General features: G+C 41.5%; 1 protein-coding gene across 1 annotated transcript in view; it reads right to left on the bottom strand.

Moving 5' to 3' along the window:
* LOC148526672 (kelch domain-containing protein 3-like) overlaps positions 1-27,791 on the bottom strand; it is an 88,658-nt gene that overhangs the window by 50,347 nt on the left and 10,520 nt on the right. Inside the window, exons 3-10 of the mRNA XM_088470260.1 lie at positions 26,839-26,911; positions 25,520-25,562; positions 18,811-18,889; positions 15,694-15,782; positions 8,883-9,029; positions 2,770-2,821; positions 2,575-2,675; positions 1,056-1,141 (exon numbers count right to left, since the gene is read on the bottom strand). Of these exons, the coding sequence (XP_088326386.1) occupies positions 1,056-1,141; positions 2,575-2,675; positions 2,770-2,821; positions 8,883-9,029; positions 15,694-15,782; positions 18,811-18,889; positions 25,520-25,562; positions 26,839-26,911 (670 nt within the window). The remainder of the gene's footprint in view (positions 1-1,055; positions 1,142-2,574; positions 2,676-2,769; positions 2,822-8,882; positions 9,030-15,693; positions 15,783-18,810; positions 18,890-25,519; positions 25,563-26,838; positions 26,912-27,791) is intronic.

Here is a 27,791-nt window from a genome sequence, read left to right on the forward strand (position 1 = left end):
GAGGAAGGTACAGTAGTGCCCTAAATCTAGAGGGAGAAATATGAATACAAATACTTGGCACCAGATGTGGATCTGCACATAATAAATGCCACCAAATAGGACTCAAGGGGGAGATGTATCACTCAACATAAAGAGTGGAAAGGTGGACAATTAAAGAAGTTGCCCATATCAACCAAACAGCTTGAGGTAGCATTTATCAATTACATTCTATACAATGATATGTAGAAGCTGATTGGTTGCAATGGATAACTTCTCCACTCTTTACACTGCTTGATACATCTCCCCCGGCACCAGATATGACTCCTTATTGTAGACTTGACACCAGGTATATCTATGTTATCCCTTCATATCTGACTTAACTCTGAGTGTTTGGCACCAGATACTGTTCTGCACATTTTATCTGGCTGCATATAAGGCTCAGAGGTATATTTACTAAAGTGCAGGTTTAGAAGTGGAGTTGTTGCTCATAGTAACCAATCAGATTCTACTTATCATTTATCTAGTACCTTCTAGAAGATGATAGCTAGAATCTGATTGGTTACTATGGGCAACATCTCCATTTCTATAAACCCGCACTTTAGTAAATATACCCCTCAGTGTTTTATATATTCGACAGAAGATATGGGTTAGCTTTATGTACTTGACAACCATAGCTTGACGCATTTTACAAGCCACAAAATATGATTAGATTTGTATACATTATGTACTACATATGTCTTCTTGTCACCAAATGTTTCTAAAGTTACATTTGCTCTTATATCTTGGAGCTCCTATATTATAGACAAATGTATCATTATTATACTGTGAGTGACTCTGGAGTCTATCCTGCTGTTTATTGAAATGAAGATAAACTTAAGCTCCTATGCAAATCAGGCTTAGTGAAGATTTAGTAAAGTCGGCATGTGTAATGCATCTGGCAATGTGCTATGTAGATATAAGTGATTATTTGGCTGCTCAATATGGCTGACAATAGGACATGTGAAAGTGCAATGAGCCACTGGTCATTCACAACCTTCCCAGGGCCCCATTTTGTCTTAAACTAATTCTGACTTTACCTTATCATGGTGTGCTGTAAAAGAATGACATTGCCTTCCAACTGGGTTCTCTCCTTTGACCTCACAACATTGCCATGATAAAGAAGCTAAATAAGATAGAAGCAAAGATATGTAAATAAAATGATTACTAACATACACACATGGAATTAAGTATGTGTAAATACATATGCAAATCCTTTGCTCTGCCATTAATTCAAGTTACTCAGTAAATGACACAGTAAAATCCATCATAATATTCCATGTGATTAGACTAATGATGTGGTTCTCATTTTCATAAAACAATTAATAGGAAATACAGTCGGAGATAATTGGATAATTACAATTGATATCATGCCCTGATTCAGAGTAGTACGCTATTACGATGTTTGCGCAGTTAAGCAATTATCGGTGGTCTGCACATGCATCCCAGCCAAAATTCACATGTTCGGTGATTGAATTGTGAATACGGTTGCACTGAAGATTCAATCGCAAGTCATTGACAGGAAGCAAATGTTTTGTGAGAGGTAACAGGGAGTGACAACTAAAACGGAGGCATGTTCTGGTGTTTTGGGGGCATGTTTCTGGCAGTGTCTGTGATCCTGAATGCAGAGAACATGGCTCCATAAATTCTGCGCGACCATAGACTCACTCAAGGAGTCCATGCTTACCTGACCTACGTCCAGTGCTGCATACAGTATGTGTTGGCAATTGCAGACAGCTACAAAAGCTCTGGTGGGCTTCTCAATACAAGTTTCTGCAGCTGTTGCATTAGTATATTTTTGCAGATCCACAGCTGCGAAAACTGCAGCTGTGGCAGCATTAGCGTCATGTATGGATTAAATTCATCATCAGTGTGGAGGAATACAAGTACTGCCTTCACTACATGTGTTGTTTGTTTGTTTGGACAAAGAAATGCGTTTTTTCAACAAACTTCAAAACGCGTTCCTGTATTAGTACAGGATTAGACCCAATCTCTGCTACTAGGTGCAAAATAAATGTGCTAGCTTAAGAGTTAATATGACTAGTACACCTCTGAGTATATACTTTCTTAATTCCAAAATATACACTATTCACCCCTTTATCTTATTATAACAATCTCGCTCTGCAAAGTTAAATATATTTTTTGCACATCTCCACAAAAATAGGCTCATTACAGTGACATGCTTAACAAGAATCACCATCTTGTCACTCAAACCAATGCATTTTGGCAGAAATCTAGGCACAGAACTACAGCCTGAGCCTTGTGATATCACCACAGCAGAATTAGCACAGTGCTATGGCTGTTTGTGCTTCCTATATGAGGCTGAATGTGAGTAATTTACTTTTAAGGAACAAATGTGCAGAAACCACTAGTCTAACATATGTTACACAATTCAAAGCTATTTGCTAATTATTTGCTGGGGTTTACCACACATTTTCATTCTATTCCATGGAAAGTGGATCTTATAATGTTATTTTTATATCAATTTAAAATGTACAAGTGAACAATTCAAAGGTGGTTACATATTTTGTTATATTCAGTTTTGGGGTGAAATTTTACCTGTGTCCAGCATATACATATCACTATAGTAAACTCCATCTGCTGAACAGCCTCCAAACATGAATATCTGTTGTCCAACAGTAGCACATGCATGGCCCAACCTGAATATAACACAGGTACAAATATTTACATTGTCAGTAAAACATAAATGATTCTTTACTAATGATGGATATAATTATAATTGCAGATTTTTACCGTGCATCAGGCAGGGATCCAGAAGTTTTCACTGGAACCCATGTTTCAGATACTATATGAAGACATGAAAGGCAAAATGTATGTAACAGGGTAGCAAAAGATTCAAACTGTAATACTGCTTTAATTAGAATACAAATCCAACCATCAAAGTTACTTCAGTAATAATATGAAAATCTTAGTTTGCTCTGAGCATAAATAATATCCATGCTATTAAGATCATATTACCTAGTGATGATAAGGTAAGAACAAGCAAGAAAATTAGTTCATTCGTTTCTGGAATAGGAGTCCTTTAATTATTCTTTTTGATATAGGTGGCCGCAATTTCCTTTGTCTGTCTGCAGACCTCAGATTAGGTATCTTATTCAACAGCCACTATCACTAATTACTATCTTTTCTCTGTATCTCTAAAGTGCAGAAGAAGGTGGAATGTTGCTATAAATAAGATCATTTCGCAGCACTTTCTATAGCTGGGTACCTGACCTGCTGACCTATATGACAATTGGTAAGTTCAACTGGGTGGATATTTAAATTGCCCGCCCAGTTGAGCTATCAATCACCGCCGAGTCCCTGCAACATGTGTACGAGTGATTAGCGGGTCACCCGTACACATCAGCAGATGACCGATAGATCTTTCAGATATATCGGCCATCTGTTGTGCTGCATAGCACATTGGGTATGTCTGTGAACAATTTTGCATTGTTACTCTATTAGTGGGTCAGTTTCCTGGTGAAACAGGACTACAGATGAACATGCGTGCTTGGTTGGAACCTACACCAAGATCCACCCTCCTGCCAATCAAAGGGTGTGGTCACAACACACCCCTCTCACTTCCTCTTGTTGGCTGTGCGCTTTAGCATAATGAACACAGTTCCTGCCAGTGATAGGAATGGCATTGTAGCTCTGCATTCATTCACTAACCTAATTAAATCATCCCAGAAAAGAGCTTAGATAGCTGAATTTATGTACAATTACATGTATTTCACCTTTACTACACCTATGGCAGTTCTCATTGAGGTTTAGACACTGGCCGATCAGTACCAACATCCCCTATCACATGTACAGTGCATTAATGTGGTATGTATAGACAGGATCACCATAAGGTGCTTAATTACACTACTCAACAGCCATTTTGCATCTGACATGATAAATATCAATTTCTATGTAATTTTGTGCATATAACCCAAATATACCATCAGAAATTCGATGTCACGTAAGCTTTTTGAAAAATGGAAGTTAGAAATTTACAGTAAGTGCTCAGCAAAATTCCCTGCTGTCTGTGCTAGGGAATACGCATCCTGCCCAGACTCCTCATCTTTACGTCTTCAGAACCCCCCTCCTCATCTTCCTCATTATCTTCCATGTGCTGGTTCTGGGACACAACCCTCCGCTTAGTGCTGGATAACATGTTGCTTGCTGGCTCATGTTCCAGCACCCGGGTCAGCGTGCAGAGGGGGAAGTAAGCATGAAGCTCCCCAGACTGTACTATGACCGAGGGGTTTTATCACAGTGGGCTACTTCATGATGTAGCCTCCGTCTCTGTGTCCCAGCACTCTGGCTGATGGCAGATCACCATAAGGAGATATGAGGCCCTCACACTACTGGCAGTGATTTTATCTTTGTTTTCCTTTCTCCATTTAAATCAGGGGTATTCTTTTCTTGTATTCGTAATTTCTTATCTTTGCGAGTACATTTTTTATGCTTTTTGTAAGAACATATGAAGTAATGGCAGCCGCTAAAAAACATTTTCACCAAAAAGTGTAAGAAAGTAAGCCTATTAGCAGCTTGATAAAGACGGCTTATAAAATGTACTTTGACTATGCTCTTGGTGACCAGGATAAAATCTGGGCACCCCATATTTCTTGCATAACCTGTGCAACTAATCTGACAGAATGGTTGAAAAGAAATCTCTGTATGATGTCGTTCACTGTCCCAATGTTATGGTGTGAGCCTAAGGACCACCGCACTGATTGTTATTTTTGTCTAACTAGTATTGCTGGGCATTCCAGTCGAACTAAAGGCCTGATTCAGAGCCGCTCATAAGCGGCCGCTCGTTCGCTCTGAGCAATGTTCGCACAACTGCGCATGCGTATGGTTCGCAATGCGCATGTGCAAACCAGTCATTGCGGTCGGAAATCGTGCACTCGTAAAACAACGAAGGGCTGCTAATTTGATTGACAGAATGTACCGTTTGTGGGTGGTAACAGGGAGAGGTGCTTGAAAACGGGGGAGTGGAGATCCGAACGCAGACGTGCCTAACGGTAAAAAGGGCGTTTAATGGGAGTGCATAATTAGTAAAGGAGCGTCATCGACCACGTCACTTGGTTGTCTTTTAGCCTGAACTGCTCGCAGTGATAGCGGGAAGTAAATCCTACCACAAGCACTGCAAGCAGTTCAGATGCCTTTCGATGTTCCCGATTAATCTAATAAATAATGGAGATGACGTGTGATACGAACGGCAAAGGGGCATCTTTAAAAAATAGCGAGCGCATTTTTCGGACGCTCGCTCAGACATAGAGGCATCAACACAGCGCAAAGAGCGAGCGCTCAATTTAAATATCCGGCCACTTTTTAAGAACGAGCGTCCGCAAATAGCGTCCATGTCTGAATCAAGCCCTAAGCACACTATTAAATATCCCTCAAATACTGTATACTGTACAACATCAAAAATAATGTCTTCAATGCAAGACCTGTGCCTCATGGAAAAGGGCTGCCTGTTCCAGCACCGCCGCCATTTTTCCAGTGATTTTTGCTGCTCTGCAGCACTGACTCGGCGGCACGGGTAAGTCTACCGGCAGACACTGAAGCCATCCGGGACCCTAGCTGGAGAGCGGAAGGACTCTTCTTACACCAATGGCGATCTTGAAGGATCAATATCAAGTCAGGTACGGATTTGTGCAATTAACTCACACTGCACTTTGCATACATCATACACAGTACTGAGTCCATATCAGGAGAAGTAACGGACTGTAGAGACTGGCTGATTGCAGAGTGAAGACCACTGACTTGAGACCATTTGAATGTATACAGCACTATGTTCATATTACATGTAGTATTCTAATTAGACAGAAGGCATAAACTACCTCAATTGAGAACAATACCTGTTTTTCTAAGTATAATTACAGGATTGCACACTGCATCTTTTCATACTGCACGTTGCACTTTATGCTCATCATTGGGAAACACCTATATAAAGTGAAAGGGGAAGTAAAACGCTAGAGCGTATTCTACCTAATTAACTTGGTTTTTGAACTGAACCAGACTCTATATGTTTTAACTTATGTTTTATGTTGTTTTGTTAATGTATACCGGTATTAGGCTGCACGGTTTTATATAGAACTAATGCATACTAAAGTAGATTATAAGTACCTACAGTATATACAGAATACAAATGTATCATTTTTAAATATACAATATTGACTATTTTCTATGAGACAAGGTATGCGCTGACATTTTCTTTTTTTCTGATGTGCTGTGTGGGCCTCTGGACCCGTGTGCCCTGCACACCCTGCACCCATTATAGATATGCCCCTGGGGACATCAGAGGAAAGCGAGTCAGAAGATACAGAAATTACAGTGGAGTATCATCCCAAAACTCAGGGCAAATCACCTCACATCAACAGGAAGAATTAAATTATTTGGTTTGTTACTTGAAAATATCAAAACAACAAGTCAAACTTTTGGGTTTTAGGATGCAACAGTGGAACCTTCTTGCTCAAGGTATGACAATTTAAAATTTTAGAACAAGAAACTTTTCTTTGGCAACATTTTTTAAAAAGAAAAATTCAATGTACATGTATGTGTGTGTACTGATATTAACAGTTTAATGATTATGTTTGGTATTCTGCATAATACTAGTGAGTGGCGACTGTTTATTAATTCTTCAAAGAGTTGTCTGAAAACAGTATTACTCCATAATATGAACAAACTCCCTTCTGTGCCTTTGGCCTATGCAGTGGACATGAAAGAATTTTATGAAAGTATGGCTGTATTGTTCGAGGGAATCAAGTATAAGGGTCATGGATGGAATCTTTGTTGTGACTTAAAGATATTTGCACTGTTGTTAGATTTGCAAGGTGGAATCAAAAAGTACTGCTGTTTTCTGTGTTTATGGGACAGCAGAGACACTAAAAATCACTATATCAAAAAGAAGTGGCCAGAGAGAGAAACCGTATCTTACTGGAGAGAAAAACGTCAAGTACACTCCATTGGTGGAGCCGCATAAAATAATTTTATCTCCGCTGTACCTGAAGTTGGGCCCAATGAAGAATTTAATGAAAGCTCTGAATAAAGAAGAAGACCAGGATTTCAGTTATCTGTTAAGCAGAGCAAAGATAAAAAAAAAGGTATATTTGTTGGCCCCCAAATAAGGAAACTGCTTACGGATTAAATATTTAATGCTAAATTGATGAAATTTGAGTCTGCTGCTTGGTCCTCTTTCAAGGCTGCTGTGCGTGGATTCTTAGGGAACAGAAAAGAGGCCAACTACTTGTACATTGTGAATGAACTATTGGACAATTACAATAATATGGGTTGTAGAATGTCACTTAAAACTAACTTTTTAAATTCCCATCTAGACTTCCTCCATGACAACCTGGGTAGTGTAAGTGATGAACAGATGGAACGTTTTCCCCAAGACATTCTGACAAAGGAGCATCTGTACCAGGGATGATGGGACCATACAATGATGGGGGGCTACTGCTGGTTCCTTTTTAGAGAGACCAATGAGACACAGTACAAACGGAAAGCGTTAAGTGACTTTACATGTTATCCTTTATTAACAATTACATTACGGCTAATTTGCATTGTTAAAGAGTTTCTGAAGTTTAGTTTCTGTAGTTTAAGCATTTCTGTAGTTTTCTTAGCTTTTATAAAAGAATACGATAAGAATATTTAAATGAGATAATTGAAATTTTCACTTATCTTACTTTTTTCAGATATAGCTATTACTGCTTTTGTTATTTGTGTGTACCTATTAAAGTGTGAAGTAATAGAAAAAAATATCATATTTTTCCACTGAATATAACATCCCTAAATTAAGTGAATACACATATTCACATGCCAGATGCAGATATTTTTTTTACATTTTGTTGAGTAGCGTTATTATACATTATCATGCATGCACTATAATTCTATCTATCTATCTATCTATCTATCTATCTATCTATCTATCTATCTATCTATCTATCTATATCTATCTATCTATCTATATGGGCCAAGACTATGAACTCTGAAATGGTTTGTCAGGCTTCTGTAGTGGCTGGTCATACTCTCTCTGGTGGCTGGCTACACTTCCTAAGCACAAGATCCTACCACTGCATTCCCCTGGTGGGCTCTTCATATCCCAGTCTGATACTGTCCACAGGTGTAAATTAATCTGTGCGAATAATTGTTTGTTGATTTTAATTTGAGGAGTCACTTTAGATACATTTTAGGACACTGGATAGTTTACCGTTTGAAATAAATTCATGATCAGAATTACATTATAGATTGACCTACATTTATAGTTTAAAATAGGTAGATGTATAGGCTTGGATTCGATCTCAAGCTAACTTTATGTTAGACTTGATTTAGATTTATAGTTAGATTTGCATTAGTTTGTGAGCTAGTTTTATGGATTACAATTTAGATCTTGAGCTGGGTTATGTTTAGTGTTGGATTAGACCTTGAACTAGTATTATGGCTAAGGTTGGATTAAAAATGGAATATGAGGCTAGGTCTAGGATTAAAACGTTGTTTAGGTTTGAGTACTTTTTCTGCTATAAGGGCAATCTAGGTGAGAATATTTAAAGTCTAGTATTTATTTTGTAAGTAACATTTTGATTTTGAATTAACAGAGGAGACTCTCCCCTTTGAAGCAAGTGATATCCTAGGATGCCTGAGGGCTGATATTGCAGTTGTCCACTCCTATTATTGCCCTGAAGTGGCCCTAAGCAATTGTTTTCTTATTGAACCAGTGGTGGAAATTGACCCCACACTTGACTGGGTCAAGCCATGGAAAAAAAAATCTTGGAAAGAAAATACATATTTTCCTAGTCAGTGATAAACTCCATGACTAACACTAAGTACTATAGACACACAATCACACAGTGCATGTGAGGTGTAAAGTGAAATACCTGTGTTGAACATGCGCAGATCATCTACAACTGTTCCATGGCGAATACCACCAAAAACAAACACATTTTCACCGACAGTTGCAACACTGTGACTCAGGGTTTGAGGAGCTGCTCCATTTGTTTTTAATTTCTCCCATGTTAATGTTCCTGAAATATAGATGATTAGTTCAAATTTGTAAATTTATCTTCTCAATGCCAGGACACGGATACAGTATATGAAAGGTATACTGTATAAAGGTAGATAACGTGTGTGAGAATATGTACAGTAATATTCACTATTTATTCAGTGATAATGGAAAGGTTGTATATTGTTGCAGAAAACTCTGGACTGGCATTCATCTCCATTGTGAATTCATCCTAGTTTGAAATTTGCATGCATACTATACTTTTAGTCCCAAAATTAAGAACCTGGTATTATGGTATACTGGCATACTTTGAGTCTTATATGCCATATTGTTGCACATTGTAATATAGCTACAGTAGCTCCTCTAAGGATAACGTATCATGTAGGGACATGGCTATACCACAGATGTGTCCAAATACATCTTACTTCCTTGTGCGTTAAACAGCCCTTCTAGTAGCGCCATTTTGTTGCGTGACTCTGTAGCACAGAGCATCTTTTCATGCAACTTTTTATCTTTAAATGCATCTTATGCGCATAGTGATGCAAATAGGATGCATAAGCAGCTTCTGCTGATTAAAATGATATGAGGTATGCTTATATTCTGTGGGCCTGAGTCAGCACGGATCGCACAGCTGCGTTCGCATGCAGCTGGCCGATGTTTGCATTCTGCGTATGCATCGCAGTGCATGTGCGTGAACCGGCCGCTGCGATCGTGATGCGATCGCAGTGAGCACGCAGAGTCTTCACAGAATGATTGACAGGAAGTGACTGTTTGGGGGTGGAGAGGGGGGGTGGTCGGCGGAACCCAGGCTTGCCTGTGCGTTTGAACGCCCTTACAGAGGCATGCATAGTTGAGCCCCTGCGATTGCATACACTGGCAGAGGTTTAGATAGCGACAGGAAGTTTAGCAGTTTCTGCGGTAGGGTCAGGTCAACTACAATTGTGCGAATGGTTCCGATGTTACCGATGTTTTTGCTGATTTGCGGATGCATGTCATGGAAATTGGGCGACTTTATACAGTGATGGGCGTCTTGGTATAGTGCTGCGGTTGCCGTGTGATTATTTTCATTAACATGTTTTCACAGCTAACGCAGCCATGTGATCTGTGCTGAATCAGGCCCTGTGTGCGACTGCGGGTGTATCTGTATGCAAAATGCAGTGTAGCATTGCGAATAAGATGCATTTGAAGGTAAAAAGTTGCATGAAAAGACGCTCGGCACTCACTCGTTATGTTTAACGTGATTTGTAGCGCACTAAGGGTCTGATTCATTATGGATCACTATTGCGATCGCAGCTGTGATTACGCACACAGACACACTGCGAAAATATGCTAATGTTTGCAATCGCAATGTCCCCGCAGCGTAACATAAGGTCGCCCACTTCCCCTTACTCACATCCGTAATACATTGGAAGCCTGAGAAACCATCGGTATTATCGAGTACCATCGGAGCCTCATGCACAATTACAACAGGTCTGACCTTACTCAGAATTGCTAACCTCATCACACACAGTGGGAGCTCAGGCTGCGTATGGCATCGCAGTGGCTAATTTATGCGCGCCCCTGTAATGGCATTCAAATGCACTGACACGTCTGCGTTTCACCGACTACTCCCCGTCAACACCCCGAAGCGGTCGCTTCCTGTCAATCACTCTGCGATGGGTCTGCGTGATGCATACGCATGTGCAGTACGCAACAATTGGCCGTCTGCGTGCGTAATCGCAGTTTTGATCCGTAATGAATCAGGTCCTAAGATGTATGTGGTAAGATGTATGTGAACACATCTGTATTCAATTTCCTGCCACCTGAAAACACATTAAAGGGCATATACCAGTGTTGGCTAACCTTGACACTCCAGCTGTTATGGAACTACATAACCCAGCATGCACTGCTACAGTTTTGCTATTAGGGCATGCTAAAACTGTGGCAGGGCATGCTGGGATATATAGTTCCACAACAGCTGGAGTGTCGAGGGTAGCCAACACTGGCATATACTGTATAAACCACCAAACATGTGGATGTACAGACCATTTCATTTTCAGTAAATGCCTACATTTACACCTAAAACATAACAAGGAGCGCACTCATATTCCATATTTTGGAACTGCCCTGATAAAATGTTCTTCACATAAGTACTGTTTTAAATGTGCATAAATGTGTAAAAATGAAGTTCTGCCCAATAAAATCAGGGACATTAGGGCAAAAAAGGTAATAATGACATCATAAATTGCATTGTGTGGAAATCCTCTTAGAGATAGTACTATTAAAACCAACTACTTAATCTATATAATTTGGCAGAATTACATGTCCTGAGACTGACATGCTCAGTAGGTGTTGGATATTCCAAAACAATGGGGGTCATTCAGACCCACTCGCGAGCGGCAGTACGCTCGCAAGTGGGTCGATGGTCCCCACTGCGCATGCGCACGACGGAGGGAGCTCCGTCGTGCGCATGCGCGAGACCCGGCGAGCGAAGGACTTTCCATCGCTCTGGTCCTCGCACCAAAGGGGGCGTGCTGTCGATGTTGATTGACAGCACGCCCCCTTTGGTGGGCGTGCCGGGGGCGTGCCTGCCAGACGGAGGCGTTCCCATGGGAACGCCTACCGTCTGAAGCCGGCCCCACTGACATCACTAGTGATGTCAGTGGGAGTGATTTTGGCTCTGATAGAGCCAAAATCACTCCTGGCCTTGCGGCTGGGAAACCCGACCGCAGGGTTTCCCTCGCAAGTCTGATGGTCGCAATGGTCAAGACCATCGCGACCATCTTTTTGCACGCTCGTATATGCTGTGGGTGGTGACCCACAGCTATACGAGCGTCCAGGAGGACGCTCCATATTAATGGAGGAGGGCCCTGATTCAGAGCGAGCGCTCTGGTCAGAGCGTCCGGTTCTGAATCAGGGCCAATGTTTCAACTTTTGACATTTTCAGATTTCCTGTCTCTACCTGTTTTTTTTCTAGTTTTCCTGGTCAAATTCCCTGTCAAAATTTGTACTCAAAATGAAAGTGCACTTTATATGATATAAAGTCATTTCAGGAATGAAATTTCCTTGTCACTGAGAAAAAAATTGCCAAAAGAGAAAAACACTATGAACCCCATTTAATGAGATATAACCCCTTTAGCACTCACTATAGGGGTTATGTCCTCCTTTCAATATTTAACAAAGAGCGGTAAACTAAGATTACCGCTGTTTGTCACTGTATTGCTTATGCCATCTATAGAGAGCGATACGGGCCCCATTGCCGTCATTAGGGAACTAGCAACAGACTTTCTGGGTTCAGCGCAGCCTTCCAGGCACTGCCGAATCCCTGCTGGGTGAAAGTGTAATGCGCATGTGCAGATTGGCCGTCGTGCATGTGCACAACACAGCAGAGGTACGCTGCCAACGCCATACCCCAAATATTACCCGGGGTGTGGACCGACTCTCTATGGGCCTGGTAATGACATTACTGGTGAAAGAGGTCAGAGTTACTTATGCTGGCCATATACTCAAGGGTGTATCTAGTGATCCAAGCGCCCCTGGCAATGTAATGGACTGGCGCCCCCCCCATGCAGTGCCCCCAATAGTAATCCCCCAGTAGTTATTCCCCTCTTATGCTGCATTGCCCCAGTAGTAGCCCCCCTATACAGTGCCCCCAGTAGTAGCCCCCCTATACAGTGCCCCCAGTAGTAGTCCCCCCCATACAGTGCCCCCCAGTAGAGGACCCCATTAGTAGTCCACCCCTATACAGTGCCCCCAGTAGTAGTCCCCCCTATATAGTGCCCCCAGTAGTGGCCACCCCCCTAAATTGCCCCAGTATTGGCCACCCCTATACAGTGCCCCCAGTAGTGGCCACCCACCCCCTAAATTGCCCCCAGTAGTGGCCACCCCTAAACAGTGCTCCCAGTAGAGGCCATCCCCATAAATTGCCCCCAGTAGTGGCCACTCCTATACAGTGCCCCCCCATAAAGTGTCCCCAGTAGCTGCCACCCCCTATTTCAGTGCCCCCCCTGTAGTGCCAGGCTTACACACACACATACAAAGAACAAATGAAAATTCAACTTACCTGATCCCCGCTCCTGACGTGATCACCGCTGTCTGCTCTGAGTCCCGGCCGCTCTTCTCCTGCATGGGAGAGACATCATGACGTATGACATCTCTCCCATCACATGCTGCGGGGGGAGCCGGCACATGGAGCTCATTAGTGAGCTCCAGCCGGCTCCCTCCGCGGACGACGCAGCAGCAAATGAGAGTCTGTCTGACTCTCATTAGCTGGCTGCTATTACAAACACACAGCCGCCGCTGGCGGCTATGTGTTTGTAAATGGTGTAGGGCAGACCGCAGTGGGGCCGGGGGACTTGTTCACCCCTTGGCTACTGGTGGCACTGCCGGACGGTGCCCCCCCTTTGGTCGGCGTCCCTGGCAAGTGCCATCCTGGCCAATGGGTAGATACGCCCCTACATATACTTTCAGATTAAACTCACTATCCTACCAATTATGACATGCTGAAAACACCCAATATCTTCCTATACACTATCAGATTTCTCCTACCAGGTGGGTGATTATCTCATAAGCTCAGGGCAAGGGATGTGCGACAACACCCCCCACGAGACATAGACTATGACAGCCTCCCCTCAGCATTCCACTTCACCTGTCAGCCCAAAGCCATCCTCACGTACTCAACTCTCTCCCACTGTGTGAGCCAGGTCCCTGTGTTTGCTGTCAAAGTCCACTTGACTTGCTGTGTCCCTGGGGCGGCACTGTCCTCTCCGCGTTCCCATGCTCCCACAAGCTTTCATCCCTGGCCCCGAACATGTCTATCAGGCTCCGCCCACTCTGTGTCACAGCATGTGGCCACCATACACTGGGCAGCAACTGTGTCACACCTCCATATTATCATGTGACTTACAGTAGAATGCTGCAAACAGACTGTTAACTGGTATAGGGGGAACGTATGTACCGGTCCCGGACTCGGGAAGCCTGCTCTGTAAGTATGGTTTATGGTAAACAGGGCATACAGACAGGCTCCTGTAAGTACAGGAGGATATGTGCACCTTCAGTTACATCATCCTTTATTTAAAATACACATTTCTCAGACCCTCCAACATGACCCATTCCATTAGGTACAAAATGCTCTGCTCCTGGACTTCCCTCTTAATTTATGATTGCAGCCACCTGTGCTGAAACACATGTCTCATCAATTACCTAGTTCAACACAGGTGGCTGCAATCATACATTAGGTGGGAAGTCCAGGAGCAGAGCATTGTTTACCTAATGGAACGGGTCATGTTGGAGGGTAGGCATTTCTCAGCAATCACACCTTACACATGAAGCTATTTGCTCCTGCATAGGAAGCCTGGTAATTCTAATTATATGAAGCTAATTTTCAGTATAAAACCATTGCATCTAAAAAGATCTATGTAGCCTGCAGCCACACATCCAATGCCCTGCAGCCACACACTACACAGATCTGCTTAGCTGCAATGATTTTATAATGACCAATACAACTAGCTTCATATAGTTAGAATTACCAGGCTTCATGTGCAGGAGCAAATAGCTTTATGTGTAAGATGTATGACTGCAATGTGTGAGGATGTGTGGTCAAGTACCAGGAATGACGAAATTATTGAGAAATGTGTGTTTTAATTAAAGGAAAAATAACCAGGTGCTCACAAATCACACTGTCACTGATAGGCCTCAAATCGTGAATATAGTATAAGAGGATTGATGTTCAAATAGCATTCTTGAGTGTTCTGAAAGTCAGTATAGGTGTGCTATAAATCCATCATAGCATGTTCTGGGTGCCAGGGTTTGTTGGACCTTTGTGTCCAATGTGTCGGGGGTGTCATCTGTGTCACGGGTGATTGAGAATTTGGACCCGGGGTGGAACCAGGAGAGGTTTTGAGAACAGACTTCTGGTACTGGAAGGACGCTGGTTTGAGAGGAGTGTTGCTGATGGGTGGCCCGCTGGCAGAGAGTGGCTCTGACGGAAGTGTACCCAATAAGGCCTGCGGGGACGGACAACAGGTAACTGGATAGCTGGGGAGGAACACCGACAGTCAGGATATTTAAGCAGGAATCCCTCATGGGGTGGTTGCTGGAAGCAGCGCTGCTGGCACACAGAGGGTTAACGAGAAAAACTGGAACCTGGAGCAATCAGAGGTGTTATAAACTGGGCTAGGATTAGGTAAACAGCAAAGGAGCTCAGACAACTAGCACCTAGCTTGCACTGGGAATAATGTTGCACTGGCAAAGAAAGGACTGCAGCTCAGCCCTTAAATACCCAGAGGAAGTGCATCATGGTTGCTAGGACTCCTAACAATGCACTGACCGGATTGGCTAAAGTGTGTCACCTGATGCAATCCAAGATGGCAACACCCATGTCGTGCAGCAGCACTGCCACAGTGACCCATGCTCACACCAGCATCCAGGACACTGTGCCTCCAGGACCCCGTGGCATGCAGCGCAGATCTCCAGATGCCCACGCCCCCACCAGAGGGACCCCGCCAGAGTGTCCGGAAAGGTAAGGTTCACTGACCCCGGCCACACGCAGCCCTGGTCGTGAAAGGGAGGAGATGAGAGGGGGCCCTGTCTGTTCCATCTGTTCTGGGCATTACAATTTCTGATGGTGTTTAGTTGCTTACATACACTGTGCAAATATGTTTACCACATAATATCTAAATCCACTTTCTACATTCATTATTGCTCACCTAGGTCAAATGAGTACATTCCTGGGAGACATTCACCTGTACTTTTATCAGAGCAACCTCCAAATAGATATATCTTCCTGTTTACAACACTGTGAAATGGTGAAAATCATTATCAGTATGCTATATATTAATAGTTTAAAAATATGTGCCACCATTGGTATAATATATAAATGTACAATGACAATCCACTGCATCACAACTTAATAAGAGAAAACCTAAGTGTTTTAAAAAGTGACATCATTCAAAATAATCTTATAAAATTAATTGGTCTCTTTGTTTGTTTGTCTGTCCGGTTATGCATTCTGACACCCCTCCACCGATTGGGTGAAACCAATGCGAGGTGGTACAGTTAAGTCCTGGCCAGGTTTAAGGAGGGTTAGGGTCCAAGTCGGACCTCCCGTTGGTCTACGCTGGGAAGAAGTTTCACCCAGACAGCCTTTCAATGGATGGATTTGGACAAAAACTTCACAGAGTGTTAACATTGGATGCCAGAAGACATACTAGGGCAGGGGTAGTCAAACTTTTCTGACTCGGAGATCTACTTTCAAAACTAAAAACCTTTTGTGATCTGCCGAGCCTGAAAACGGGGAGTGATATGCGACTGAATCGCTTGCAGATGCATATGCTCAGATCTGACACATGCATATTTGCTTAGAAAAAGTGAGATCTGTCTGCAAAGCAGTCTTGCGTTCAACTCTGAATCAGGTCCTATATTTTCTTTACTGGCTGGTCCTAAGATAGTTTCCACAAATATGTTACACACTTGTTTGAGTGGCATAAAGAGATATTGCTCTGCTAATATTACAATTGCACAGCTAACGATCCATAATCATCCACACAGACTGTCTATAATGTATTATTTACAGGATTATTCCCTTTAAGATACTTATTTAAACTTTTATTGAATTTTTTTTAAATTGAATTGTGATGACAATGATTTAATTGAATTTAATTGTTATTTTTATTTTTTATGGGTGCCAAGAGCCAAATTTATCACAGGCATGTCACAACAATGAAGCCATTTCAAACAATACATATATCCTAAACCAAAATCAGTTCTGTATTATTAAATAATAGTTACATAAAATTATATTCTAAAAACTTGAATGCAAACATTACACAAAATATTACCTTAAATTTTAAGTATATAACACATAAATACAATGTAATATTATGCTGTATATGGATACTAAATAAACAGTTATACACAGAAGCATATAGCCAAAATAAGATAATATATTAATATTAATAATTAACTAAAATCCAGAAAACAAAGTTGAGACAAATATACTGTACTTCCTTTTATGTTCCAAATAAAGTTAAACAGGTATTATAATTAATTCCTAAGCATACTGTCAATATGGGTGCAACCGGGGTGTGAAGTATTGGAAAATAAGTATTATGAGTTAAATATTTTGTCTGGGGAAAATGGGGAGTGTTCTAAGAAATCTAGGACAGATGTAAGAACTAGATTAGAGAAGACTCAGTGAATATCAGAGATAACTGTATAATTACTACTTGTATAAGACTCAAAGCTAAATGTTGCTGGGAAAGTGCAAGACGTTCATCAGGAAGGTGATGATATCAGAACTGTTGGGCCTAAAAATACCAATTAATCTGTTAATGGTAATACAAAATAATGTTAAGATCTTAAGATCTGATTAATGAATATATAAACTGTATGAAATATCTATAACATTTTGATAATTGAATTTAAATTAAATTACAATATCCCCCATTATCTTCTAATCTGCTGCACAGTTCACTAATGATAAAAAAAATTGATATTATGAAAAAAAAATACAAATAAACAAAAACATGTTGGTAACTAATAATTAAGGACAGCAGAAGTTTACTAACTTAATGAAAATATCATTATACAGGATTATGTAAATATTTTTTTATATATTCTGGAGTTTATAAAAATATTTTCCAAATAAGAAGGCATTTATTTGAAATTATTTTAGTAATTAAAATACCCTCACAAATAGAAGTTATGTTCCTTTTAATAACATACAATATAAATATTAAAATAATTTTTAAATAATACTGTTCATAAAGTTTACACAACTTAATGGCCCTCTACAACAACATAATAAAAATGTATTAGACTCTAATAATTTATAAATAGTCACAGATTTGTGTCATAAATATAGTTATAAATTGGCAAATAATTTCAATATAATTTTACTATTTCTCTTGTGCTAAGGCCATAAATACATATAATCCCTCTGGTTAATTTGTAACTCACAAGAATGTATTGAAAATGAAAATCAGATATTGTAGTAGAAAACAAATATATAGGGTGGGATTTAATTAGCCCTGTTAATTGAATGGGTGCTAATCCCTGCTGATCTCCCCATGCAATCTTCTTATCCACTCCATCTATGCCATACCAAACGATGCAACAAGATGACCTCTCAAATGGTCCTTGGTTGTGGCCCCCAAATCATGAGGTTTGGTGAAATTTTGCAGAACTCATTGTTTTTTCCTGTTAAGTTTAGATTAACCTCTCCATAGATGTTATATTACTGTGACCCTTGAATCCAGCCCATCTGTGTCACCCATGTTTGTCTGCCCCTCCCCTTCAGAATGTAAGCTCTCATGAGCAGGGCCCTCTTCCCTCATGTTCTTCTCCTTCACTTGATTATACTCTAATTTACAACAGCACCCAACCCTTGGTTACAGACACCATGCTGCTTATTTAAGTGTTATGCCTATATGTATTTGTCCTCCATTGTTTGTACTGTTAATATCTGTTTTCTTGTGTGCTCATTTGTTTATGTACTGTGTAAGGCACTGCAGAACCCTTGTGGCACCATATAAATAAAGGATAATATAATAATAATAATAATAATAATAATAATAATAATTCATCACTGGCCCATATTCAATTACTTATCATGGATCCTGTACATTAACGCCCCATAACCTGTGTTAACACATATTTTTAATGTGTGTTAACAAGGCTTTTGGGCGAATGCAGGATACTAATTGAACAGCCCTGGGCGTGAAAGCCCGAGGCTACCTCCCGTTATTACATGCAGTAATTTACTGCAGGCAATTGAAATTCCCCCCATAATCTGAAACCTTACACTCACCAGACTTTATACTTACAAAATGTCATGCCCCTCTCTTGGTGTTGGTATGTGACCAGTCTGTGGTAGTAGCTCCCATGTTAAGTCACTGGGAGTAACTGTTGAAGAAAAAAACATTGTTTATTTATATCAATTTTCATTGCTTTTTATGCAGATTATAATTGTTAAAGTTTTTTTTATGGAATATATCAACCTATACTCATATATACACAGCAATCAGTAATGACAATCAAACAATGAATAACTACCTGTAAATGTTTTCAAGAAGATGGCAAAAATATAAACAACTACAATTATTAATAATAAACTTAAAAACCTCATCAGCTTTTTCCCATAAATCAAGACCTTTTAGTATAGAGCTGGTTGCCTGTCTAAAAAAAATATCCTGCAGTAAAATTGTACATAAAATACAATACAAATTAATTATATTAATATAACATATCCAAACTGTCATAACAATAATTTGCAAAGGTACATAATTTTGGACCCAGATTGAAATAATGTTGCAGAAAAAGTTTTGCAAAATCAGAAATAGTCCTTTCAATGTGAAAAATGTTGAATAATAAAAAATGTAGTATTACAATTTAATTATGATATTCAATATTGTAAATAAGTAAACAATAACCCTATAAAATACATTTTAAATGGTAAACAGGTGTATCATCCATCATCAGTATATGGTTTCCTCAGTGTGTTCTCAGAGTGTTCTGAGTAATATCACAAGTATTATGTCTGTATTTTTACTGCTATAATAATTTTCAAATTTTAACCATTGATACCATTGACATTCTACAAATTATTCCTTATGCATGGCTGTGACACTTTATTATACTACTACATTAATTTGTCATTCCTTGACCATTTTGATTTATAATAAGAATTTATTAAACAACCTGCTTCAACAGATATTTTACTTGAATTCACAACTACTTTATCATCAATCTTTAGACCTTCCCTTCTACCCTACTCCCATTTCATACCCCACCCCTGCATCCCTGAACTTTCTTATTTCTTGTTTGTAATCTTTCTCCATACTGTGCACAAAGTCTTCAGTAAATATTGGCACTAGACACACCAGTATGCACTTGCCGATGCCGGCACCCCCGCCGGGACCCACCGCGGACGTCATCATGCTGGGTACACATTAAGTGTGTACCCAGCATTAGTGTTTTAAGGTTGAATGCCCTTTTAGACAAGGTCCACAGCTCCAGTTATCTCTATCTTTATGTGAGTTTCTAATGGTAGTAATTTTCTGTATATAGCATACAGCTGTTCTTATGTAAAATACCTTGGAATAAAATGTTATAAAAATAAAACTGTATTTGGGAAGTAGCCTGCCAAAGCCTATTGGTGCCACACAGTTTGTAGAATGGTGAATGTGTAGATTTAGATGCTATAGGGTGGTGGTTAAAGATAAGCAACATTTTGTAAACTTTACTTCAAAATACTATGCTTTTCCCCAAGGTTATTTGTCCTTAAGTAGCCCCAGTACTGTCTCAGTGACACTACCCAGCAAAACTAATTATCAATATATCAGCTATGGTATGTCCTAAAAGCAACAACAAAATACGTAGCTCTCACTATGGGGGACATAGAGAAGGGATTCAGGAAAAGTGAGGCATGGTCAAGTGTAGGAGCAGATGACAGATCCCTCAACCTGGTACTTTCTGAGTCCTATATACTAGTTTATTTACTAACAGTTATTTATATAGCGCACACATATTATATAGTGTTTTACAGATAATATTACAGTCATTCACATCAGTTTCTGTTTCAGTGGATCTTACAATCTACAAGCAGTATCACATAGACACACACAAAGACTACGGTTAACCTTTTTGTCAGAAGCACTCGGAAGAAACCAGAGCACACACCCCGCCAAATCCATAACCAGACCTGTACCTCTCACCTGGGGCTGTCATCAGAAAAGTGGTGGAAAAATCAGCATGGGGTTCCCACTATTTTAAAAAAAACAGCACTGGGTTGAATCAGTCGGGGAGGGGGGATTGGTTACGCTATAGCTATAATTTTAACTAGCCCCAAACTGATCAGCCCAACGCTGAAATCCCTTGGGAAGTCAGACGCCTACCCAAAAAAATAGAGTCCCCCTCCTGAGGGGCAACCTACCCAAGGCTCTTTCCTACACCCAATGGGGGTGGGGGAAAATGTAAAAAATAGTGAAATAATATTGTTCTTTGTAGGTGGACTACAAGTCCCTGCAAGCCTGCCCTGGCATAATTGCAATCGTAGAACCATAAGTGCCAGCATGCTCAGACATTAAAGACCTGCTGGCGACTGTAGTCCACCTGTAAATAAAATATTAAAATAAACACAAGACACAGATTCCAAATATTGTATCCCTTTATTAAAAAACAATTCCCCCACACTTACTGATCTGTGCAGTGCTTTGAAACACAGATTGATGGTGGATTCATATTTCTCCGTCGTGCGCATGCGCGAGACCCGGATAGCATTGGGCAAGCCGTCGCTCCAGGTCTCGTACCAAAGGGGGCGTGCTGTTGATGGTGAGTGACAGCACGCCCCCTTTGGTGGCGTGCCGGGGACGTGGCTGCCCAGATGCAGGCATTCCCATGGGAACGCCTACCATCTGGGGCCGGCCCCACTGACATCACAAGTGATGTCAGTGGGAGTGCTTTCGGCTCTGTTTGAGCCGAAAGCACTCCAGGGCTTGCCGCAATGAAACTCTACCACAAGGGTCTCGTCGCAAGCCCGATGGTCGCCATGGTCTTGACCATCGTGACCATCATCCTGCCCGCACGCGATAGCTGTGGGTGGTCACCCACAGCTATGCTATGCGAGCGCGCAGGAGGCCGTTAAATAAAAAAAAATAGCCCGGCCCTGATTCAGAGCGAGCGCTCTATCAGAGCGTCCGGCTCTAAATCAGGGCCTTAGACAAAAAAAATATGATGGATATCACCTGCGCTTTGCAATAGATGCTCAAATATGATTGTTAGTAAATCCTCTATTTTTGGACAACAATCCGCCGGCAATGTCCAGAAGATTGTAATAGAAGAAAAACACAAATAATAGTAAATCCTCCCCCTCCTTCCCAGACATACCTAGAACAAGGGCCGGACTGCCCATCTGGCACTTCTGGCAAATGCCAGAAGGGTCGATGGCCAGATGGGCCAGTCAGGTGTCAAACCCTGGCTGAGCAGCTCCACCTCCCGGCACTCTGCTCAGTCAGGATACTGAAAGACGGGAGCGTGGCGCAAGGCCAGGCCCCAGAGACTCTCGGCACTCCCCTGTGGGGTTACGCCACTTTACTGGAAAGGCCATGCCCTTTTGTTGGCACATGTGTGCAGGGGGACTGCCAGGACTAATTAGCAGCCCTAGTCCGTCCCTGTCTAGGACCCTCAAATGAGTGTAAATCAAGGTCAGGTTTGAAAGCTTAGGACAACATGGTGGCACAGTGATTTGCATTGCTGTTTCACAGCAAAGAGATATATATTTTCCAACCAGGGTCCTGTCTGTATGTTCTCCTATTTTTCCATGGGTTTCCGCCATGTCCTCCTACCTCTCTGATCGTTCCTTCTCTGTCTCCTCTCATGACTCCTCTCCCCCCCCACTTCCACTAACAGTAGGAGTTCCCCAAGGTTCTGTTCTTGGACATCTCCTTTTCTCCCTATATACGTCCTCTTTAGGTGAACTCATAAACTCTTTCGACCTCCAATATCATCGCTATGCTAATGATACTCAAATTTGCCTATCCATCCCTGAGCTCTCCCCCTCGCTTCTTACCCGTATCTCCAACTGTCTCTCTGCTGTCTCTTGATGGATGTCCCAGCACTTTCTTAAACTTAGCATGTATAAGACTGAGCTGATCATCTTCCCACCCTCTTCCACTACCTCACTTCCCACAATTTCATTATCTATTGATGGCACAACTATCTCCTCTATCCCCAAAGTGTGCTGTCTTGGAGTTATCCTAGGCTCCTCCCTCTCCTTTAAACCACATATTCAGCACCTCTCGCAGTCCTGCCATTTCCACCTAAAAAATATCTCTAGGATTAGACCCTTCCTCACCCAGGATGCCACTAAAACCCTCATTCACTCGCTGGTCACCTCCAGATTGGACTACTGTAACCTTCTCCGTAGCTGACCTCCCAGTCTCTCACCTCTCTCCACTACAATCGTCCCTCAATGCTACTGCTCGGCTGATCATCCTCTCCAGACATTCTATATCTGCTTCCCCTCTCCTTCAAGCCCTACGCTGGCTCCCCTTCCCCTTCAGATGCCAATTCAAGGTTCTGACAATCTTCTACAAAGCCCTCACCAAGAGGGGAATTCAATTAGAGGTGAAAAGCCATATTCGCCTGTTTTTTTGTGAAAAATTCGCCTAAAAAAAATTCGCCAAATTCAATTCCAGGACAATTTCGCCTAAGTGGAAACAATTCTCCAAAAATGATTCTCCAATCAATAGCTGGTGAAAAGAAATGCAAAATCTTTATTTTGGGGTGCAAACGTGGGGAAACAACTCAGACTCCTTGGGACAGCCCCCCAAAGGACAAATACGCAAAAAACCCAGAAACTAAAACCTAAGAACACCCCAAAAAAGACATGTCATTTTTGGGGTGTAAATTTAAAAAGTGGGGGAATAAACATTAATAGTAGCGAAAAATACTTCTTGGGGGTCCACAAGTATGGGTCAGGTGTTTTTGGGATTGCAGGTGCATGCAGCAGGTAGATTTTTCACGGTTTTTAAAAGTTCACTTTAGAGACATAAAAACATGCTAGCACCTATTTTCAAGCACCCCAAATTTGCAGGGCTACTTATTTTCACCAAAATATACAGCTTTATGCCATTCTTCACCACTTTTACAAAAATGCTAATAGCAAGCAATTTACACAACTTAAGTACGCAAAATAGTTTTATTAGGGCTATTAGTACACATCTATAGTGATTCCCTATGTTAGTGCATCTTTTTCTGGGGTACAGACTGATTTCCCCAATTCTTTCAGTACTTTTCACCTGTTCTGTATTCGCCTAATTCCGTGTTCGCCTGTTTTGCAATTGAATTAGGCGAAAAGTGGGGACGAGCACGGAATAAGTTCGCCTCTGAAACAGGCGAATGAAGCGAACAGTCGGACAGGCGAAAACTTCGTTTCTAATTGAATATGGCTCCAAATTCTCTCTCACGTACATTTCTGACCTTCTCTCCCTTCACACTCCCGCCTGCCCACTTCGCTCAACAAATGCATGCCGCCTCTCTTGCCAACTGATTACTTCCTCCCACTCCCGTATCCAAGGTTTTGCCCATGCTGCTCCCTACCTTTGTAACTCTCTCCCTCTCCCTATCAGACTCTCCACCTCTCTACAAATCTTCAAACAGGCTCTCAAGACCCACTACTTCATCAAGGCCTACAGGCTCTCATCCTAACCCACTTCATGCTCTTTCCTCCCTATCTTCCCCTTCTGTGTCACGCCTGTCTGCCCCTCCCCTTTAGAATGTAAGCTCTCACGAGCAGGGACTTCTTCCCTCATATGCTTCTCTTTACATTTTCTTCTACTCGTTACTCCCCATAAAGGCACCTAGCACTTGATTGCCAACTCCCTGCTGCTTATTGTGAGTGCTTTAATCGCTATTGCAGCAATGTATATAAATCGTGTCCTTGTCATGCACTGTAATGTACTGTAAGTTACTTGTTTCTTGTACACTTATTAGTTTTATGTACTATGTAAGGCGCTGTCTGCTGATCAAAATGTATCCTAGTGTTTTTGTGTGTTTATGCTTGCGTGGTAGGGAATTTTGCCTGTAAGCGCCAATGGGGCAAGAAATTAGGTGAATGACACATAATCTTCTCACTCTACAATGTTGCCTAGTTGGTGACGCTATACAAATAAATGATAATGATAATAAGCTTCCAAGGATCTCCGTGGTATCAGGGTTACAATATAATTATACTCCACACTATGGAAAGACCAAGTAATTTTGAGTCATAGTAATTAATAGATCTGCAGTTACATCTATTCAGCAATTCACATCATCTGACAAATAAAATTCATACTTGCTGACATTCAGCTCCCTCCTCCCAGGAGGGTGTGGCCGCACAGTAATGTTGTTGCGGGGGCGTGGCCGTGAGATTGCGTCATTGCGGCCCCGTCCCCTCTTCACAATGCCGGAGTAAACGGCATTGTAAAGCGGGGGGACGGGGCCATGATGACGTGATTCAGCTTGAATAGCATCACCAGGCCCCCCCGCTGTGGGGGTTTTGATATTAACTCTGCGGGATGGTAGGGAGGGATGGCGGCTTCCGGGAGGCTTGCTTGGCTTTCCAGGGGGCCGGGAGCGGCACCCGGTATTCGGGAGGCTCCCGGCCAAATCGGGAGGGTAGGCAAGCCTGATAAAATTTCCACTAACCGCTGTATCACAACCAGGGCTGTAGCTAGGGTAGTGCGGCCGGTGCCATCGCACAGGGCACCACAGGTCAGGGGGCGCTTTTTGGGCCTATCAAATTTCTGTTTAAGATCATTCTTGCTTGTAGCTTTCTCTTATTTCATCCCCAGCATCTCCTGGCCTCTCCTATCTCTTCCATGGCCCTTCCCCATGAAGCCATGGCCCTTTTTGGGGTGCATTATGTCAATTTGAAAAATGAGGGGGGCGCCAACACTCTTTCTGGCACAGGGCACCAAAAAGTCTAGTTACGGCTCTGATCACAACATTTTGATATTCCAGTGTATGTATGCTTAAGGATCAGAATCTTACCTGTGAGCATATAAAAGTCATTAAAATACACTGGTTTCTCATCCTAAAAAATAAGGAAACCGAGGTTATTTGATAATGCATGGAACAATATATTAAATACACTTCCAATTCAAGCTGGAAATGTTTTTAATAGAAAACAATACAAAAATAGAATGTTTAATGGACTGTGGGGACCAGTGTATTTACTCATAAAAGTGCTTTGCACAAAGCCTGCACAATTAAATAACTTTTACCAATCAATAAGCTATTAGCTTTCTTCAGACTAGTACAATATTTCCCAACCATTATCAAGACACATGCATGTGTCATAGTGTCAAGCTGCATGTGTCACAACAATTTATAGATAACGTTTAGGTGAATAACTTGTCCCTAGCCATTTTTGCCATTGGAAATGCCACTGTTTTTCAAAAATGACTAACTGCACGGTACAATTTCTCCATTGTTGTAGAGTGGATCCAGTTATTATGTACTGTTTTTATTATCCCTGCTGTATATGCTAATATATATTCAAGAAGAGTAATTTAACTTAATTTATATTAAGTTCAGTAAATACATTATACTGGCTGTTTTATTACACCAAGGTTCCTTCTAGACCCTGACGCTACATCTTTATGAGCATAACAACAAAGTGTCCCAGGAAATTAGTTTATAATGTTGGCAATTACAGTATGCGAACTGTCCAGTGATGTTTAGAATATGGATACAGTTCTTGGGGCATGGAGACAAATTAGCTTGTACAAGGAGTTTTTTCACCCCTCTATACACTGGGGATAGCCATGCATGGAGATTACACCAGTATGTGCCATATTTTTAGGTTAGCACCTATTTACTGTATAAACGGCCTGATTCAGCAAGTATCGCATTTGCAAAGCTGCACGCAGGCAGCTGTGCAATTACGTCCTTGTTGATATGCAAATGCATCAGGAGGTGTATGACACCCCCTGCTGCATTTGCGATCCCAGCACTGCGACGGAGGTCGCAAGTTGGGATCACCATCGCGACCATTGGTGGTTGATGGTGGACGGCGCCGGGCCTCAGCTTACTCAGGTTGGCCGGCTTGCGAGCCCAGGACACTGCAACGCATGCCCCTCTTTCCGGGAATGCCGGACGCCCCCGCACCGCCCTTTATATGCCTCTCCCTGTCAATCAGGCAGAAGTATTGAAGGGCCAGCGTGCAACTACGCAGGACCCATTCTGCACACACTCACAGAATGGGTCCTGCACCAGCTAACAAGGAATCTGCGATCAACAGTGCACTGGCCCACAGTACAGTAAGTAGATATTAAAAGTTTGATCTAGTGACTGTGATTGCTACTTACCAGAATACTGTTAGTAGTGCAACCTCCAAATATGAATGCAATATTGCCTGCAACTGTTAAGGCATGACCATGCCTAGATATTAGAAAATGAGAAATTCAAGAAAACCTTTAATTGTACAAATGAAAATTGCAATTTAAATGTTAATGTAAAATAAACTCTTACCCTTTGCCACAATAAAATAGAGCAGTTGAATTTGTAAAGCCAATCAGAGTAAAGGTGGCCACACTGCGATATCAGTATTTTAACACAGAGCCAGCAGATAAACATGTAAGAATTTGCATCAGTGTTTAAGATTAGGACTATGGGAATCAATCAGTTTCTACCTATCACTTTATAGAATATACTTGATAAATGTTAGCTAGCAGCTGATTGGTTGTTATAGGCATCTTCTCCGCTCTTTAGGAAGCTGGATAAATCTTCCCCCATATCTGCTATAGACGTTTTCCATTTTGATGGAGAACAGCCCCAAGCCAGGTCAGCACGAGACTGGTGTCTCTGTGGGAAGAGTTGTACAAAGAAAAACAGTGTGGCCCCCTTTCCCAGAACCAACGATGAAAAGTGCTAAAGCTCTTCTTGATCCCCTGAGTTGCGTGAATATAATTCATTGTTTTTGTATTAGTTCTGCTTATGTTGCTACAACTAATGTGTATGCGGTTTCTTTCAGTTTCATCAGAACACAGTTTCCATATTTATTTCCTGTTTGTATCTAAGCAATGTAAATCACATTTTCCGTTGTAGTCAGAAAAATAGACATATTACGATATTCTCCTGTCTCAAACAGTTAATAGAGGAAGCACATTTAAAATAATTATGAGGGGTGCAGGATAGGGTGAGTGCTGCAACAGGTGATGATGTACTGTGTTTCTCCAAGCTCCAGGTAGTGCTTAATAGGAGACAGTAAAGTCATCATCATTTGAGAAAAATCACTTTGACTATTTTGTAAATAGACCCC

This window comes from Taudactylus pleione, unplaced genomic scaffold (genome assembly GCF_031769625.1).
Source record: "Taudactylus pleione unplaced genomic scaffold, aTauple2 ptg000095l, whole genome shotgun sequence".
Taxonomy (NCBI): Eukaryota; Metazoa; Chordata; class Amphibia; order Anura; family Myobatrachidae; genus Taudactylus; species Taudactylus pleione.